General features: G+C 44.0%; 2 protein-coding genes across 2 annotated transcripts in view; both read left to right on the plus strand.

Moving 5' to 3' along the window:
• LPCAT2 (lysophosphatidylcholine acyltransferase 2) overlaps nt 1-3,728 on the plus strand; it is a 22,809-nt gene extending 19,081 nt beyond the window's left edge. Inside the window, exon 4 of the mRNA XM_032231145.1 lies at nt 3,694-3,728. Coding sequence (XP_032087036.1) covers nt 3,694-3,728 — 35 coding nt within the window. The remainder of the gene's footprint in view (nt 1-3,693) is intronic.
• A 1,912-nt stretch (nt 3,729-5,640) lies between these two features.
• SLC6A2 (solute carrier family 6 member 2) overlaps nt 5,641-19,780 on the plus strand; it is a 48,101-nt gene continuing 33,961 nt past the window's right edge. The window contains exons 1-2 of the mRNA XM_032231146.1: nt 5,641-5,917; nt 17,218-17,349. Of these exons, the coding sequence (XP_032087037.1) occupies nt 5,641-5,917; nt 17,218-17,349 (409 nt within the window). The remainder of the gene's footprint in view (nt 5,918-17,217; nt 17,350-19,780) is intronic.

Consider the following 19,780-nt stretch of genomic DNA (forward strand, 5'->3'; position numbering starts at 1 on the left):
CTCTCTCTCTCTCTCTCTCTCTCTCTCTCTATCTATCTATCTATCTATTATCTACCTACCTACTCTCTCTCTCTCTCTCTCTCTCTCTCTCTATCTATTATCTACCTACCTACTCTCTCTCTCTCTCTATCTATCTATCTATTATCTACCTACCTACTCTCTCTCTCTCTCTCTCTCTCTCTCTCTATTTATCTATCTATCTATCTATCTATCTATCTATCTATCTATTATCTACCTACCTACCTACCTACCTACCTACTCTCTCTCTCTCTCTCTCTCTCTATCTATCTATTATCTACCTACCTACTCTCTCTCTCTCTCTCTATCTATCTATCTATCTATCTATCTATCTATCTATCTATTATCTACCTACCTTCTCTCTCTCTCTCTCTCTATCTATCTATCTATCTATCTATCTATCTATCTATTATCTACCTACCTACTCTCTCTCTCTCTCTCTCTATTATCTACCTACCTACTCTCTCTCTCTCTCTCTCTATCTATTTATCTATCTATCTATCTATCTATCTATCTATCTATCTATCTATTATCTACCTACCTACCTACCTACCTACTCTCTCTCTCTCTCTCTCTATCTATCTATCTATTATCTACCTACCTACTCTCTCTCTCTCTCTATCTATCTATCTATCTATTATCTACCTACCTTCTCCCTCTCTCTCTCTCTCTCTCTCTCTCTATCTATCTATCTATCTATCTATTATCTACCTACCTACTCTCTCTCTCTCTCTCTCTCTCTCTATCTATCTATTATCTACCTACCTACTCTCTCTCTCTCTCTCTCTCTCTCTCTCTCTCTCTCTCTCTCTATCTATCTATCTACCTACCTACCTACCTACCTACCTACCCACCCACCCACCCACCCACCTACCTAACCATATCTTCTGTCTGTCTGTCTGTCTATTTTTCTTTCTATCTTTCTATCTACCTATGATCCATCTATAAAAAAGATTGAGACTCTAGAAAAAGTGCAGAGAAGAGCAACCAGGATGATTGGGGGACTGGAGGCTAAAACATGTGATGAACGGTTGCAGGAACTGGGCATGGCTAGTCTAGTGAAGAGAAGGACCAGGGGAGACATGACAGCAGTCTTCCAATATTTGAGGGGCTGCCACAGAGAGGAGGGGATTCAACCTTATTTTCCAAAGAACCCAAAGGCCAGACAAGGAATAATGGATGGAAACTGACCAAGGAAGAAATTCAACCTAGAAATAAGGAGGAACTTTCTGAAGTGAGAACAATCTCTCATTAATCTATCATTCATCTGTTATCTACCATCCATCCATCCATCCATCCGTCTATTCACCCACCCATTATCTTTCTCTCTCATCTATCTATCTATCTATCTATCTATCTATCTATCTATCTATCTATCTATCTATCTATCTATCTACCTACCTACCTACCTACCTACCTACCTACCTACCTACCTACCTACCTACCTACCTATCATCTATCATCATGCTGTCTATCTATCTATCCATCTATGTATCTACAGTATCTACCTACCTACCTACCTACCTACCTACCTACCTACCTACCTACCTACCTACCTACCTATTTATCTATCTATCATCTATCTATCTATCTATCTATCTATCTATCTATCTATCTATCTATCTACTGCATCCATCCATCCATCCATCCACCTACCTACCTACCTACCTACCTACCTACCTACCTACCTACCTACCTACCTATCTATCTATCTATCTATCTATCTATCATCACCTTTATATGACTACCCATTTCACAAGAAGCAGCGAACAACAATCAATACAAGAACAATAACCAAGGACCCTGCCCTGAAGATACTTAGAAAAAGTCACTAAAGACCAAGATCTTTTCCCAGGTTGCCTAGCAGATGGGGCACACAATTTTCTCCTGTATGATTTCGCCCCGTTTTCTATGATTCCTTCCCCTTCCCCCGCCCCCGAACTCCCGACTGAATGCATACCATCTGTTACTTACTTTACTTTATTCTCCTGGATTTTGTTTCCTAGGACAAAGTGCCCAGAGTCGGTTAAAGTTGGTCGCTCTTTAAAATCGCTTTCCCTAAATGTAAATAAGCCAATAAGCCAAACCATCTAAACTCTTGTCAAACACCATTAGGTGCAACGTGGTCCTGACAGATTCAAGATTAAGCCTGCTTTTGGGGTGGGGTGGGGTGGGAGCAAATCCAATTGAGGACTTCTTCTTCTTCCTTTTTTTTTTTGTACCTTGAGGGGGCAGCTGATATTATACATTTTCCAGAGCTGCTGCGTTCTCCCACCCAGAAGCTCAGGTGGAACACAAAGCAGAGCCATCATCTACTCCTAACCGAAAGAAACCAAGGGAAGAATTCAAGAAGTCTTAGAAGCCAAGGGTCTTTTTTTTTCCCCTCCTCCCCTCCCTCTTTCCCCCCTCTTTCCCTGCCTTGGAAATCAGATGCACTGGCCTTTAGGAGAAGCAGAGAAGAGAAGCAGTTGCTCCAGGCGAAAACCATCTCTGGAAGAAGCTTTGCTTCAGGGCAGGACATCTGTGAAGCTTCATCAATCCAGTAATTCAATCATGGAGGGAGGTTTAAAGGGCTTCTCCGATGCCTTGCCTACAGTGTCTTCCTGGTCCTGAGGAGGGAGAAGACCATTCGGACAGGACTCTGGTCATCCTATCTGCTTTCTGCCTCCCACTCCCTCCCCATCTCCAACTGGAGGAGGAATGGACTATTTCTCTAGCATCTCCTGAAATAGTCGGAACAGGCTAACAGGTGAGTCTTTTGTAAGGACTTCTTCCTCGGGACAGGTAAGCGAGGTTGGGATGAGTTTGAGATCTTGGCTGGCTGGCTGTTGGTGCCATCAAGAAGGTTCTCAAGAAGAAGAGGGAGAAGAGATCAGTGGGTGGCAGAAAAACCCCACAGACAATGCATGCCGTGTTTCTGGGTGGCTTCGGACCCAGATTTGAGCAACTGAGGAAGTGTTTTTCCCCTCCTAGCCCGCGGGACTGCCGACATTTCTATAACAAAATTATAACCTTGGTCATAATTTCACACATGAGGGTTTGCAAGTTGTTTAGTCTCTTGGGCGTTTCTGGATTGCACACTTGTGTTTGTTTGTGTGTGTGTGTGTTTAAAGACACTTTATCCAGCCTGTCCACAACTGAGCCACAAGAAAAGAAAACGAAATTCAATACAATACAATAGCAGAGTTGGAAGGGACCTTGGAGGTCTTCTAGTCCAACCCCCTGCGTAGGCAGGAAACCCTATACCATTTCAGACAAATGGCTGTCCAACATCTTCTTAAAGACTTCCAGGTGGGTTTATTTCAAAATGAAACCTGTAATCCAAAACCCAATTCTGATCCCTCTCAAAGCAAAATAAAGAGATATTTGTATAATGAAAAGATTTACAGCTAGCCTTGGGATGGATGTGATGTGTGAGAGTTGATCGTAGTTATTGTCGGGTAAGGCAAAAAAAGAAAAATGATACGGTTCAGATAACCTTTAGAACAATTTTAGTGGGGAAAATGCTTTGTTGTTCTGTCCTTAAACCTGACAATTAAAAAAAGGAAGAAAGAAAAAGAAATCTAATGACTGCACTGACTTTAAGGAATGCAGGAATATACTTTTTAAAAAGAAAAAAAAATGGATCAGTAACATTGGCTTCGTTATTTCGCTGTTTCTTGCCCCTTGATCCAGTTGAATCTGGAGCCATTCGAGTGCTGTTCTTGTAATGTTTCCTGACGTGTACATACCGAAAACATGTAAATGGCAGTTTTTCAGCCCAGATTGGGAAATCAATGCATTATAGAAAGACAAGTTTTGGCACCCTTGTGAATTTCTGCAAGGCGGATTCTGTCCAGGCGAGAAAGGAATTGCACCCACATCCTTGGTCGCCCTGGCAGAATGAATTCCAGGCAGTTTAAAGCCACACCTCAACTCCAGATTACGAATTGGATTATATCAAATTGGGCACACAAACCTCCCATTGAAAAGGAAATGATTGCTATTTTCCCCCCCCCCCATCCTGCAGTTCTGGAGAATGTTTACACAACTCGAGTTGCTTGGACAAAAAGTTCTGCCTTTGATTCGGATTTTTTTTTTAATTAAAAAAAAATGGGGGACTGCTTCCTTGTCCCCGTTTGGGGACGTCCTTGATTGTCCTTTCGGCTGCTCTTCCTGAAGGGAAAAATACCTTTGCACAGTCCCAGAACAGCAGAAGCATGAAGCCTTGGGTGTGTTTTGAGTCCAAGCAGGCACTTTTCTGGTGGAAGTGGTTAGCTTTAAGGGAGGCGAGGCCAAACACACACACACCGTGTGTGTAGATAGATAAATGGATGGATGGATGGATGGATGGATGGATGGATGGATAGATAGATGATAGATAGAGTGAGTGAGTGTGTGAGAGACAGAGAGAGAGACAGACAGACAGAGGGACAGAGAAACACAGAGAGCGAGACACACACACACAGATAGACAGAGAGAGACAGAGAGAGAGGCAAAGAAACACACACACACACACAAAGAGAGAGAGAGAGAAACACAGAGACACACAGAGAGAAAGAGAGAAAGACACACACACACACACACACACACACACACACACACAGAGAGAGAGAAACACACACAGAGAGAGAAACACACACAGAGAGAGAGCCAGAGAGAGAGAGAAAGAGAGAGAGACAGAAACAGAGAGAGACAGAGAGAAACAGAGAGGGAGAGACAAAGAGAGGAACAGAGAAAGACACACACACACACAGAGAGAGAGAGAGAAACAGAGAGAAAGAGACAGAGAGAAAGAGAGAGAGAAAGAAACACAGACAGACAGACAGAGACAGAGACAGAGAAACAGAGAGAGAGAGAGAGAGAAAGAAACACAGACAGACAGAGAGAGAGACAGAGAAACACACACACAGAGAAAGAGAGAGAGATAGGCATACACACAGAGAGAGACAGAGACAGAAACACACACACACACACAGACAAAGGGACAGGGAGAGAAACACACACACACACACACACACACACACACACACACACACACACACACACACAGCACAATATCTTGGACCATGCAATTTGGGGTCCCTTTGGAAAGCCCTGTCCCTCGCTAACAACTATTCAGTTCCGCGCGCCGAAGTTTCAAACTGCTATGAAAACCTAAGCTCCGCGGCGACGCCTGGGGGTGGGGTGGGGGTCGTTTACAACCCTGCCCCCTTCGGGCCTAGGGAGTTCGTTGAGATTGGAGCAACGGGGGTGGGGTCGCCACTCCGCCATCCGCACCCCTTCCCCAAGTTAGAAGAGTCCTCCGTCTCGGCTAAGAGGAGAGGAAAAGGGAGAGCTTCCTCCGAACTCTTGATTTGGGAAGGGGGGGAGGGTCAGGAAGAAGCGACCGGCTTGGGAAGCCCCCTCTCCGGGGGTCGAGTGGTGGTCTCTGGAGGCGGAGGGGAGGGGAGGAAGGACCCTCCCCTGGGCCGGAGGTTCCGCTGGCCCGGCGCCCTCCTCCTTTTGGCGGGCGCGTCTTTGCGCTGCGCTCTTGGAGAGCAGCTGTCCGGCGAAGCGGCTCCTGCTTTCGCTCGCCTCGCCCGCTCCTCTCGGCTGAGTTGCTTTCTTTATCCCATCCACTCTCGCCCCTCCAGAGCGAAGATGATCAAACCTCTGGTCCAGGCGGAGGAGCCCTCTGCGTCTCCCCCGAGCAAGAAAGACGTGGAGCTCTTGCTGGTGAAGGAGCAGAACGGGGTGCAATACACCAGCAGCCACCTCCTGGAGCACGCCGGCCCCGGGTACAGCTCCGCCGGCGCCCCGCTGCAGGAGCGCGAGACGTGGGGCAAAAAGATCGACTTTCTGCTCTCCGTGGTGGGCTTCTCGGTGGATCTGGCCAACGTCTGGCGGTTCCCTTACCTCTGCTACAAAAACGGAGGAGGTAAGTCCGGAGACCGGCCGAGTTCACCCAGCGTGAGGTGGGGGAGAGGGGGACCTGATTTGCAGCCCACCCCACCCCAAACCTGTTCTGCGTATCCCATCATCTCCACTTCAGTGGGGAAGACGGAGGGAAGACTTAAGGGAAAGCGGTCCCCTTTGGCGTTTGGTGTTTTCGTAGTTTCGTTCGTCTGTGTGTGTGTGTGTGTGTGTGTGTGTGTGTGTGTGTGTGTGTAGTGTGTGTGTGTGTGTGTGTGTGTGTGTGTGTGTGTGTTTCTGGGTATGTTTGGTACACCTGGGGTCAGATGCCACTCTCCTTGAAAGGGCACACAGGGAGGCTTTCGACAAAGTCACAGTTTCTTTTTCCTTTTTAACAAGTTTTTATTTTTATTCTCCTATATATAGTTACAAGTATACATTCACATAGTTCTTGTTTATCTTTATCACTTTTGCATATTTATTTTTTTCCATACAAAGGGTTAAAGTATACATTCTACCTATTTTGTATTATCACCACCCTAATTTTGTCTTTTCTTTTCACCCTCCCTCCCTTTACTCCTTCCTCCCTTCCTCCTCTCCTTACCCTTTCTTTCTTCCCTTGCCTCTTCCCTACTCCCCTCTTTCTCTTCCCCCTCCTGCCCTATATCTTTCTCTTTCTATCCCTTCCCTCCTTCCTCTCCTTTCCTCTTCCTCCCTTCTCTCCGATTTCCTTTCTCCTCCTCTTCTCCTCTCTTCCTTTCCTTTGGTTATCCCTTTTCAACTCTGAAGTGGTGTATTTTCAGGATGGTATTCCCGCAAATATGATTTTATGCTTATCTTTACAAAGTCACAGTTTCTGTTGGTGACTTCTCTGGGGAGCTGAGCTGAAGATCCAGAGATGGCACCCTTGTTTGAAGGAACCTTGCAAACACACACACACATGCACACACACACCAACAACCCACAAGGATTTCATCTCTTAGTGCACAAGAGCTCTGAACTCACAATCTATCTCAGCAGGGCAAGTTTAAAACTTCAGCTAGACTTCATTCCTGATTTCCTTCCCAGCTTCTTTTGTAAGATCGGATCAAAGGCAATCTTTGCACGTTTCCTGCCCTGGCCAGGCTAGACCGCTCTTGAAAGGCATGGCAGAGATGGTGGTAGACTGCTCCTGAGCATAGAAGCTCCAATAACCATCCTTCAGCCTTTTCCCTCCCGTCCAGGGCGTGGTTTTTTTGGTATGGTTTCAATTGGTTTCGGTTTTGGTACAGTTCCTCATTTTCAGTGATCTTCTCCTTTGGTGGCGACAGAAAGGATCCCAAGTTTGTTTCACATTGTTTGCCCCAAAATGTTGAAATGGGCTCAAAAGCTGCTTTTCTCCCAGAAATGGAGATGGAAGGAGGATGAGGATCCTAACTGCTTCCATATTGAAGTCTGGCATGAATTTTGGGAATGTGGTGAGCTGCTGAAAAGTGCCTCCTTCAGCTGTGGCCTGTGGAGAGAACATTGTAGTCCACTTCTAAGAAAGCACTGAGATTCTTTGGGGCCACGCTGAGCATAACGGCTCCAGAAAACGGGGTGCAACCATGTCCATCTAGATCAGGGGTGGGTTTCAACCGGTCCCCGCGAACCGGTTGGTCGGCAAACTTGGAAGTAAGTAACTTCTGGGAACGGTGAAGGGCTTCTGCGCTTCCACGCATGCGCAAGACGCATACAGCGCCTCCACGATCCTCCAGGAGCAACTGGAGCATCGCACAGACGCTAGTACGCAGGCGTTCACCGCACGCATGCACGAGGACGCCGCCAGCCCCGTTCCAACCGAACCGGTTGGAACGGGGCGAGAAACCCACCCCTGATCTAGATGCTAGTCTCAAGTTTTCTAGCCAGCGTGGCTCAAATTCGGGACTTTTGGAAATTGCTGGCTTGGGAAATGTTGGGCTCCAGCAATGAACACACAACACACACACACACACCTTCCCCAGTTCTAGGTTATACAGCAACCAGTTTTGTTTTCAAAGAAAATAAAGACTGGTATTGTTTTTTTTTAAAAAGACTCCGGATGTGGCTTTGGTTAAGAAGAAACTGGACTATCGCTAGTTACGACAGCTGTAGTAGAAGATTGAAGGATGTACCCGTGTTTTCCTGAAAATAAGACAGGGTCTTATTTTCTTTTGGCCACCCCCCCTTGAAATAAGCACCTGGCCTTATTTTCAGGGAGGTCTTACTATTTTTGAGGTGCTGGAGGCGGTGAGTGTGGTCCACTCATGGCTGCTGCTGTGTTTTAATATTTTTGGAGAGGGTTTATTTGCAGGGGAGGGCTTATTTTGGGGGGAGGACTTATTTTAGCACATGTGCTCAAAAAACTGGTGAGGCTTATTATCCGGGGAAGTCTTATTTTCAGGAAAGCGGGGTAGTTCACCACAATGGCTCTGGAAAATCTTGTGTTCTCCCGAGAAAACGATGAGAGAACTTCAGTCTGAAATCCTGGCATTTTAGTATATTTTATTTATTGGTGTAGAAAATACAGATGAAATGGACTGGTTCTTGGTAGCACGGCTGCTGATGTCTCTTCCTGTGTTCTCACGTAATATAGAGTATATCTCCTGTACATTCACGTTAAGGCTATCGATTCTCGATAGGTTTGTCCCTACTAAGGAATTTCCCTGTGGTTACTTTTGTGTTGGTTCAGGAATGAACAATTGGTATAAAGAGCGATGCCCCCATTGCTAAGTCTGACGTTCTTTCTTTGGCATATTTTCTGAGTCATGGGTAAATGTTCTGGTTGGGATTTCTAGAAGGGCTTCCGTTGATGGACAAAGGTGATGAGTTGTCTCATTTGGCTTTTCAACCAGACCTGCGAGGTGTGTCCCCATCAAGTGGGAAGGACGTTCCTTAATCCAGGTTCTGCAGGAAAGCTAAGGTTGGTTTGACTTTGAGATTCTGCCTACCTTTTGCTGGGTTGGTCTTGCCATGCTACGTGTGGAGACCCCGCAAGTTAAAATAAGTTGAAATAAAGGAGCAGATGGGAAGACACCAAAACAGAAGGAGGTAGAAGCTGAGACAGAGGGGAGGGAAGCAAAAGATTGAGAGAGAGAGAAAGAGAAGATAGAGATAAAAGACAGAGGGAGAAGAAAGACTGAAAGATTGAGAAAGAGAGACACAGAGAAAAAATAGCAGAAGAGTGAAAGAGATGGGGGGCAAAAAAATTGAGAGAGAACAAGGGTGATAGATTGATGGAGGTAAGAGAGAGGAGAGAGAGGAGAGGACAGAGAGAGAAAGAGGGAGGGAGGGAGAGGGAGCAAAAGATTGAGAGGAGGAGGAGAGAGAGATAAAGACAGCAAAAGACTGAGAGAAGAGAGACAGAGAGAAAAAGATTGGGAATGAAAAAGAAAGACAGAGAAAAAATCAGGAAAAGATTGAGAGAGAGATAAAAGGCAGCAAAAGACAGAGAGAGAAGAGAGAGAAAGAGGGAGAGAGAGGAAAAGATTGAGAGAATAGAGAGATAAAGACAGCAAAAGACTGAGAGGGAAAAGAGAGATTGAGAGAAAAAGATTGAGAAAGAGAAAGAAAGACAGAGAAAAAATCAGCAAAAGATTGAGAGAGAGGGGGGGGGAAAGATTGAGAGAGAAAGAGGGTGATCGATTGATAGAGAGGAGAGAGAGGAGAGAGAGAGAGAGTGAAAGAGGGCAAAGATTGAGAGAGAAAGAGGGTGATAGAGAGGAGAGAGAGAGAGAAAGGGGGTAATAGATAGAGAGGAGAGAGAGGACAGAGAGAGAAAGAGGGCAAAAGTTTGAGAGAGATAAGAGGGTGATAGATTGATAGAGAGAAGAGAGAGGAGAGAGAGGAGAGAGAGGAGAGAGAGAGAGCGCAGATATTTTATTTCCATGAGGACTTGGTTTCCTGAGCCTTTTTCATGCCTTCCACCTTCCCCACATATAGCTTAAGGAACATCTTCACTCCACGCTTGAAGATAGAACAGAGCAGGACACACAGAGAACTCCACTATTTTATTGGAGACAAGGTTGGAATGTATTAATGAAAAACACCATGAAATGGTTGGAGGTTTTGGGAGCGTGCAACTAGAAGACTCTCCGAATCCATGTCTTCCAATTTACCCAGAGGGGTCCACCCTCCGATCACATTGATGCCAAAACAGGCCACCTCACCTCCAAGCTACGTGAGACCGAACCATAATACAGTTTTAAAGTTCTGCTTAAATCATGCCAGCCTGAAGAGAGGCATGGAGTTTGGAGCCACTTCCTAGTGGCTTCAGCTTGTTCCAGAAATGGTCTGGAGATGGATGAGGGCAACAGTCTCTACAACTGAGGGTAAAGACGGGGAAGTCTTTGGAAAACCACAAGGGGAGACCGGGGGTGTGTGTAATCTCTAGAGCAGTGTTTCTCAACCTTGGCAACTTGAAGATGTCTGGACTTCAACTCCCAGAATTCCCCAGCTGGCTGGGGAATTCTGGGAGTTGAAGTCCAGACATCTTCAAGTTGCCAAGGTTGAGAAACACTGCTCTAGAGGATTGAACCTACTGTTGAAATGCTCTCATCCACAAGCTATCTGGAGGGACATAAGACATCTGTAGGTTTTGTTGGGCATCTGCCAGTCCATCTTGATGGAACGGAGACCCTGGCAACTCTCTTGTTGCCAGAGAAGATTAGGCAGCACAAAATGCTTCTATTTTATGGTGCTTCGATGTCCCCGTTGCCTGGGAATCATTGAATGCACGCAATAAGGACCATTGGTCTCAAATGAAACAGAACACAGATCTGAGACGTTGATAGTTGACTCTGAAAACTTTGCCAAAGGGAGATGCACGTTGACCGATCAGCTGCGCAAACCTTGAAACTGAACTGAAAAATGCAGTGTTTGTGTGTGTGTGTGTGTGTGAAAGTATGTGTGTCTTTCCTCTTGGTAGCCAGAAAAAGGTATTTGCATTCTCAAAAGTTGGACGGCAGCTTTAGAGTCGTGGAGCTCACCTGGGGATGGCCTCTGGAGACAACTGGAATTGTTGCTGATGTTTTGCCAACTGCATAACACCTGGCGAACCTCCTATTATTTAATTGGGGTCTAATGGATGGGCTGACTGATACGCCTGCACCCAGCTGCAGGTGTGTGTGTGTGTGTCTGTGTATCGGACCTTAATCACATGAGAGTCAGGTTCAGTGAAAACCAACTAGTCTTAATTAAGAAGTCATGTTCTGTTCAATGGAAATCTAGTTATGCAAAGGAACAATCTCAGTATCTCCTTAACTCACGAATTGTTTTCTTGAACACATCATTCCATTATGCTTTGTCTACCGATGCTGGCCTGGGACTGACTTTAAGTACGACACCATTCCACCAGTGTCACTATATACTGTATGTGAAGAAGAGTCAGGGAGGAAGATCAGCCTCCAATCAGTTTATTTACATTTATTTTATGAAACAGGGTTTCCCCCCCCCCCCCTGATCTGGGATCCTTCAGGTATGGTGGAATCACAACGTTTGGAGATTTTTAGAGAACGTCTCACTGTCTGTGTCCAACTGCTGGAATAACTTTGGGAGTCTATGTGTGTACCCATATACATCATGTATGTCTACCCTTATGCATCATATATGTGTACCCATTTGCATCATGTATTTGTACCCATATACATCACGCATGTGTAGCCTTATGCATGGTGTATGTATACCCTTATACATCATGTATGTGTAACCTTATACATTATATATGTGTACCCATTTGCATCATGTATTTGTACCCATATACATCATGCATGTGTACCTATATGCATCATACATGTGTAGCCTTATGCATCATGTATGTATTATACATCATGTATGTCTACCCTTATGAATCATATGTCTACCCTTATGCATCATATATGTGTACCTATATGCATCATGCATGTGTAGCCTTATGCATCATGTATGTATTATACATCATGTATGTCTACTCTTATGAATCATATGTCTACCCTTATGCATCATATATGTGTACCTATATGCATCATGCATGTGTAGCCTTATGCATCATGTATGTATACCCTTATACATAATGTATGTGTACCCTTATGAATCATATATGTGTACCCATTTGCATCTTGTATTTGTATCCATTTGCATCACACATGTATACCCTTATACATCATGTATGTCTACCCTTATGAATCATATATGTCTACCCTTATGAATCATATATGTCTACCCTTATGCATCATATATGTGTACCCATTTGCATCATGTATTTGTATCCATTTGCATGACACATGTGTACCCATATTCATCATGCATGTGTAGCCTTATGCATCATATATGTATACCCTTATACATCATGTATGTGTACCCTTATGCATCATATATGTGTACCTATATGCATCATGCATGTGTAGCCTTATGCATCATGTATGTATTATACATCATGTATGTCTACCCTTATGAATCATATGTCTACCCTTATGCATCATATATGTGTACCTATATGCATCATGCATGTGTAGCCTTATGCATCATGTATGTATACCCTTATACATAATGTATGTGTACCCTTATGAATCATATATGTGTACCCATTTGCATCTTGTATTTGTATCCATTTGCATCACACATGTATACCCTTATACATCATGTATGTCTACCCTTATGAATCATATATGTCTACCCTTATGAATCATATATGTCTACCCTTATGCATCATATATGTGTACCCATTTGCATCATGTATTTGTATCCATTTGCATGACACATGTGTACCCATATTCATCATGCATGTGTAGCCTTATGCATCATATATGTATACCCTTATACATCATATATGTGTACCCTTATGCATCATATATGTGTACCCATTTGCATCATGTATTTGTACCCATATACATCATGCATGTGTACCCATATGTGTAACCTTGTACATCATGCATGTGTACCCTTATACATCATGCATGTGTAGCCTTATGCATCATGTATGTATTATACATCATGTATGTATACCCTTATACATCATGTATGTGTACCCTTATGCATCATATATGTGTACCTATATGCATCATGCATGTGTAGCCTTATGCATCATGTATGTATTATACATCATGTATGTCTACCCTTATGAATCATATGTCTACCCTTATGCATCATATATGTGTACCTATATGCATCATGCATGTGTAGCCTTATGCATCATGTATGTATACCCTTATACATAATGTATGTGTACCCTTATGAATCATATATGTGTACCCATTTGCATCTTGTATTTGTATCCATTTGCATCACACATGTATACCCTTATACATCATGTATGTCTACCCTTATGAATCATATATGTCTACCCTTATGAATCATATATGTCTACCCTTATGCATCATATATGTGTACCCATTTGCATCATGTATTTGTATCCATTTGCATGACACATGTGTACCCATATTCATCATGCATGTGTAGCCTTATGCATCATATATGTATACCCTTATACATCATGTATGTGTACCCTTATGCATCATATATGTGTACCCATTTGCATCATGTATTTGTACCCATATACATCATGCATGTGTACCCATATGTGTAACCTTGTACATCATGCATGTGTACCCTTATACATCATACATCATGTATGAGTACCCATAAGCATCATGAGTAGCTTCAGACCTCAAGGTGGACCACTGAACCTTTTGCAAAAATAAATATTTATGAGCCCAGCGATCGAAAAAGTCCAAGCTACTCAACAAACTTTTGTTGCTCTGTTAGAAGAGATGCTTCAGATGATGACAATGTTCTTTTAAAACCGTGAGAAAAATATGAGACGTGGCTTAGAAGCCCAGCATTCAAATTTCACCTCCCCAAAGTGATTAGGATCTGTTGATCATGATTAAAAGCAGGCCCTGCATCGCTTGTAAAGCACTCACTGCTGGCTTGTTTGGATCTGGCTTAGTTCCTGTGTAGAGAGAACCATTGTGGTTTGTTTATGGTTTAGTGATATATATGTAGCTTATTCATTTTTTTTAAAAAAAAAAACACCTTAGTCCAAAGGTAAGAATCCATAAGAATCCGGAGTCCTACCGGATTGGGCGGCATATAAATTTATTAAATTACAATTACAATAATATATGTTTAAGAGCTGATTTCTAAGATATGGCCAGATGTTCAGCCATCGTTGAACTCTATGAAATCTTGAAAGCTGCCTCTTCTCTTTTCACAGGGGAAATACACACACACACACACACACACACACACACACACACACACACACAAAGCTGGAGAAAGAACAAATACATTTTTGTCTTCTTCTTCTTCTTTTTTTGGAGGTCTCCGAGGGCTCCTTCCCAATCGTTGAGGTGTGGATGAAAACTCTCTCTCTCTCCCTGTGCACAGTTTTTGCCTTTTCAGGTTACAGTTCCCCGAAATGAATGCTTTTGATGTCCAATCACGTGGTTTGGAAAAACAAGAGGAGGAAGCGCTGGGCAGTGCATAGGAGGGAGGTTTTTAGGATCAAAGTGAAGCAGCTGGGTGTCATTTGCATGGTTGTGAGGTCTTTGTCCAAGCTGGGGGAATGTAGGAGTGAGGGCTGATGGGTGAATCAAGGAAGGACTCACTTAATGGGACATTAAGTCATTGCAGTTCTCTCTACACAAGATGAACCAAGATGCAGGTCCGTCGTGCTTTAAGGGGCTTTGGCGGCTTTCTACTTCAACACCCCACCCCCATCCAAGGCAGGAGTCCTTATATTTTTGTTTCATCTTTTTATAGCAATAGCAATAGCAGTTAGACTTATATACCGCTTCATAGGGCTTTCAGCCCTCTCTAAGCGGTTTACAGAGTCAGCATATCACCCCCACAATCTGGGTCCTCATTTCACCCATCTCGGAAGGATGGAAGGCTGAGTCAACCTTGAGCCGGTAGATTTGAACAGCCGAACTGCAGAACTAGCAGTCAGCTGAAGTAGCCTGCAGTGCTGCACTCTAACCACTGCGCCACCTCGGCTCTATGACCCCGTAATCCCTTACATCGGGGTGGAACCTGGAACCTGGAAAACAAAAATTGGACTATCTTGGAGGTGGTTACCCATCGAAAGACTAATATGTGAGATCAACCAAGGTCACCTTGTTGGGGCTTCTGAAGATGGCGCCCGAGAGTCCGTTGCTTGCTTTTTTTTTCAACCTCAACTGGAAAAGTCTGCTCCCTTTGAATACAAATCAGGAAACAATTTTAAAGGATAGAATTTTTCAATAAATAAATAAGCCATGTTGGCCATCAAATACCTCCTTAGATTTTTCATCTGGTAGTTCCTTCCTTGGACCTTTTTGAATACATCCTGCAGACTTCCTTCCTCCCTTCCTCCCTTCCTCCCTTCCTCCCTTCCTCCCTTCCTCCCTTCCTCCCTCCCTCCCTTTCTTCCTTCCTTCCTTTCTTCCTTCCTTCCTCCCACCCTCTATTCATCCACCCCTCCCTTTTTCTTTCCTGCCTTCCTTCCATACAGTACAAATGAATGAAACCTGTCCAGATTTATTTTCTTTGAACTTGAACATCTCCCATTAGCTGTAGCTTCCCTTTGATATTTAAACTAGCTGCATCCTGATGGGAGAAAGTATTCGGTTTCCCAGGGAAGCTGCTGCTGAATTTACTCAGCTCAGTTCTGGAGCTCTCACTCCAATACAGCCATAATTACACACACACACACAAACACACACACACACACAGGGGGAGGGAGGGAGGGAGAGAGAGAGAGGGAGAGAGAAAGAAAGAGAAAAAAGAGAGAGGAGAGAGGGATAGAGAAAGGGAGAGAAAAGAGAAAGAAAGAGAGAGAAAGAAAGAGAGAAAAAGAGAAAGAGAGAGAAAGAGAGGAAGAGAAAGAGGGGGAGAGAAGAAAGAGAGAGTAGAAAGAGAGGAGAGAGAAGAAAGAGAGAAAGAAAGAGAGAAAGAGAAAGGGAGGAGAAGAGAGAGAAGAATAAGAACACACACATGTGGGGGGAGAGAGAGAGAGGGAGAGAGAGAGAGAGAGAGAGAGAGAGAGAGAGAGAGAGAGAGAGAGAGAGAGAACACTTAGTAAAATTAATATCCTATAACCTGTTCATTTAATTGAACTTTATCTGAGTGCACAGATCTTAGCAAACCAATTGTCAGAAAAGAACAAGGCTGTGTTTGTACTTGGATTGAGGAGGAGAACTGGGAAACAAGGATAATCTGATCTGAATTTGGAGTATCTTGGACTGGTTGGTAAGATCTTGAACGTCTGGTGCTGCAGTTTCGGGGGATACTTGGGGAAACTGGCAGGTTTTCCACTGACAATCATATTCAACCCATCTGCTGATGGCTTGCTCCAATCCATACTATTGTCCTCAGCCAACCTGGGACATGTGACCTACAGCCACACAAAAAATCATTCCCTCACCCTGATATTAGCACATCCTGTTGGTCTAGTATCTTTGTCGATATTTTGTGGATATTAGATACTGTTTTTCCTATCTTCATTAATAGGCCGATGGAAATGAGAATTAATGGGCAAAGAGATTTTTAAGTTTTAAGGCTGAGTTTGCTACTTGGACTTTTCTTTCTTTCTTTCTTTCTTTCTTTCTTTCTTTCTTTCTTTCTTTCTTTCTTTCTCCCTTCCTTCCTTCCTTCCATCCATCTTCCTTCCTTCCTTCCTTCTTTCTTTCTGTCTTTTTCTTTCTTCCTTCCTTCCTTCTTTCCTTCTTTCTGTCTGTGTGTCTTTCTTTCTCTTTCTTCCATCTCTTCCTTCCTTCTTTCTGTCTTTCTTTTTCTTTCTTTTTTCTTTCTTTCTTCCTGCCTTTCCTTCTGTCTGTCTTCCTTCCTTCCTTCCGTCCACCTTCCTTCCTTCCTTCTGTCTGTCTGTCTTCCTTCCATCCCACCTACCTTCCTTCCTTCCTTCCTTCCCTTCTTTCTTTCTTTCTTTCTTTCTTTTCTTTCTTTCTTTCTGTCTTTCTGTTCCTTCCTTCCTTCTTTCTTTCTTTCTTTCTTTGTCTTCCTTCCTTCCTTCCTCCCTCCCTCCTCCCTCCTTTTTCTTTTGCACATATATTGCAACACAGCAGAAATATATTGAGGGAGAAGGCCACCAAAATCTGTCTTGTAGAGGTGGAGAATGACGAAGAGGCTAGGTCTAGAAAAAAGAAGGAGCAAGGGTGTTCTAAATACTCTTCCTTTCTATGTTTCTGCAACAGCTGCTTCTTTGTGATCTAAGATGACTTTAGGAACAACCGAAATAAAGAAACTTCAAGCAAATTCTTTAATGCAATCCTCTTCAGGGGAGGAAAAGAGAGTTTAAGGCGTGAGAATGCAAGCCAGCAGTTCTTTCATCTGTATTTATTTTTGCCTTTCCAGGTGCCTTCCTCATCCCTTACTGCCTCTTCCTCATCATTGCAGGAATGCCTTTGTTTTATATGGAACTTGCTCTGGGCCAATATAATAGAGAAGGGGCTGCTACAGTATGGAAAATATGCCCATTGTTTAAAGGTAAATCCAAAGTCTTCAATCCATTCCGGGTTTTTATTCTTGTTTCGGATCTCTTGGTCATTTTGATGATTGTTTTTTATGCCACCCTAGTTTTACACCAAGTCTTTTTTTCCTTATCTCAACCGTTGGTTTCCAAACATACTGTATTTACGAAACTTCCTTTAGTTTCAAAATCAATGTTCCAGAAATGTTCTGACATGATTACTAATATTTCTTTTGAACTTTTAAAACTATTATTATTATTATTATTATCATCATCATCACAACAACAGAATTGTATCACAGCGGCCAGTTGTTTCGCCGGATTTGGCATTGATTACTAGTCGGGCCCCACCCAGGGGCCTAGGACGTTGTAACGTATTTTCGTAATATGCGTGCAGATCCAAGCAGTGCGGCTTTTTGCATTTGACTGATGGTGATTTGCAAAAAGGCGCACTATGCAAATCAATTATTATTAATAATAATATTAATATTATTTATTAAATTTATATGCCACCCAATCCTGAAGGACTCCGGGCGGCTTACAAAAGAAGAAAGAAAAGAAGGAAAAAGAAATAAAAAAGGATAGTTTAAAATTCACAAACCACGCATTCGTTCTAATCGGGACTGGACCTTAACAATAAGGTCAACAGCCCCAGGCCTGCTGGAACAGCCAGGTTTTAACAGCTTTCCTGAAGGCCATGAGAGTGGGTAAGGTCTGGATCCCTGGGGATAGCTGATTCCAAAGCTACCAAATGAAAACTTTCCATGCTTTGTCTCATAACTAGACCCCAGGCCTCATCGATCGATATAAAGCAGTGGGCCCTTACTTGGTTTCCACACCCTCAAGTCTACCACTGACTCCGTAAACTGCTTAGAGCAGGTTGCAAAGCATGGTGAAGCAGTATATACATGGAATAGAATTGTTTATTGGCCAAGTGTGATTAGAAGACACACAAGGAATCTGTTTCCGGTGCCTAAGCTCTCAACCTACCTACAGCAATTGCAATCTCATTAACATAGTCATTGCAAAATGCATCCACCATAAAACATTAGGTACAACCCTTCCTGATAGTCACGGATGATAAATAAGCAATCAACATAAATCATACTAGGATACTAAGCGTTCAGACCCCCCTCGTCCCACACCAACACACACTCCGAGCCAAAGATAAGTTACGGCATTTAATTAACAGACAGACAGGTCCTTGGCAGCAAACCGGCACAGACAAGCTTGGGCAGCAATCCAGCACAGATAAGCCATGGCAGCAATGCAGCGTGCCAAGCTCACAATAATGTTCTCCGACATTAGTTCCTGCGTTGACTTCTGCAAAGAGGGGCGTGTGCACAAGCATTCCTTTTATAGTCCGGAGAGGAGCCTAATGACCACCAGCTGAGTGCAATTACCTCCTGTAACTGCACAACTGTTCCTTACGCCTATTAGCTCTCCAGTGCCGGGCATCCAGGAACAACTCACTGCTGATGTCAGGAACACACTCCCTTGTCTCCTCCCCACTGGTCCAAGGCTCAGGCGCCTCCTGGTGGCCAACCAGCCTCTCTACGCCCTGCTCGGAGTCGGAACCCTGTCCAGGGTCCTCCACATCCTCCAGAGCCGACTCAGAGGGCCCCTCGATGTTGGAGTCTGGTGGCAGCTCCAACGGCTCCTGCTGGGCCACAACACTAAGTAAACAATATAAATCATAAGGTACAAGCAACCAAGTTATACTTATAAGAAGATAAGGAGTCAGGGAATAGGGAGGATGAGAATAATGATGGTAACGCTGCCTTTTTAGATAATTTGACACTGTTGTGGGGATTAGTTGTTTAGCAGAGTGATGGCACGGGACTGTTCTGACCCAGCTTCCCAAACACGACCAATTCTCTGAAGTGAACTCAAATATTCCTTTATTAGGAGCACCAGCAGCCCCCGCAAAACGTTTCTCTCTCACTGCAGGCTAACAAGTCTGTCCGGCAAGCAGATGAATAGTTTTCTGCCACATCTATTCGTCTCCACCCTCTAGCTTTTATCCCTAGAGCTAAGGTAGGGCTTTGCTAGCAGCAATGGCTCTTCCATCCCAAGGACCGGCCCATAGATTTCCACTGTTCTCCTCTCCTCTGCCTTCTGTGCATCCGCACAGCAGGCACTGGGTCCAGCTGTTCCTCCTCTTCCTCATCAGCCACCTCCAGATCTGGGGGATGTTGATAGCATCTGAGGGCTGACAGATGGCCCAGGCTCCATCTCTCTCTCTCTCTCTCTCTCTCTCTCTCTCTCTCTCTCTCTCTGTCTGCCAGCTCCATTCCGTCTTTCCCCTCGGAGCGCTCAGGTTTTTTTTGATGCTGACCCTCACTTCCATTCCTCCTCCTCCTCCTCCTCCTCCTCCTCCTCCTCCTCCTCCTCCTCTGATTTGGCTGCTGGAGGGGCCAGCGTTCGACAGGCCACAAGAAGGACATA

This window comes from Thamnophis elegans, chromosome 14, assembly GCF_009769535.1.
Source record: "Thamnophis elegans isolate rThaEle1 chromosome 14, rThaEle1.pri, whole genome shotgun sequence".
Taxonomy (NCBI): Eukaryota; Metazoa; Chordata; class Lepidosauria; order Squamata; family Colubridae; genus Thamnophis; species Thamnophis elegans.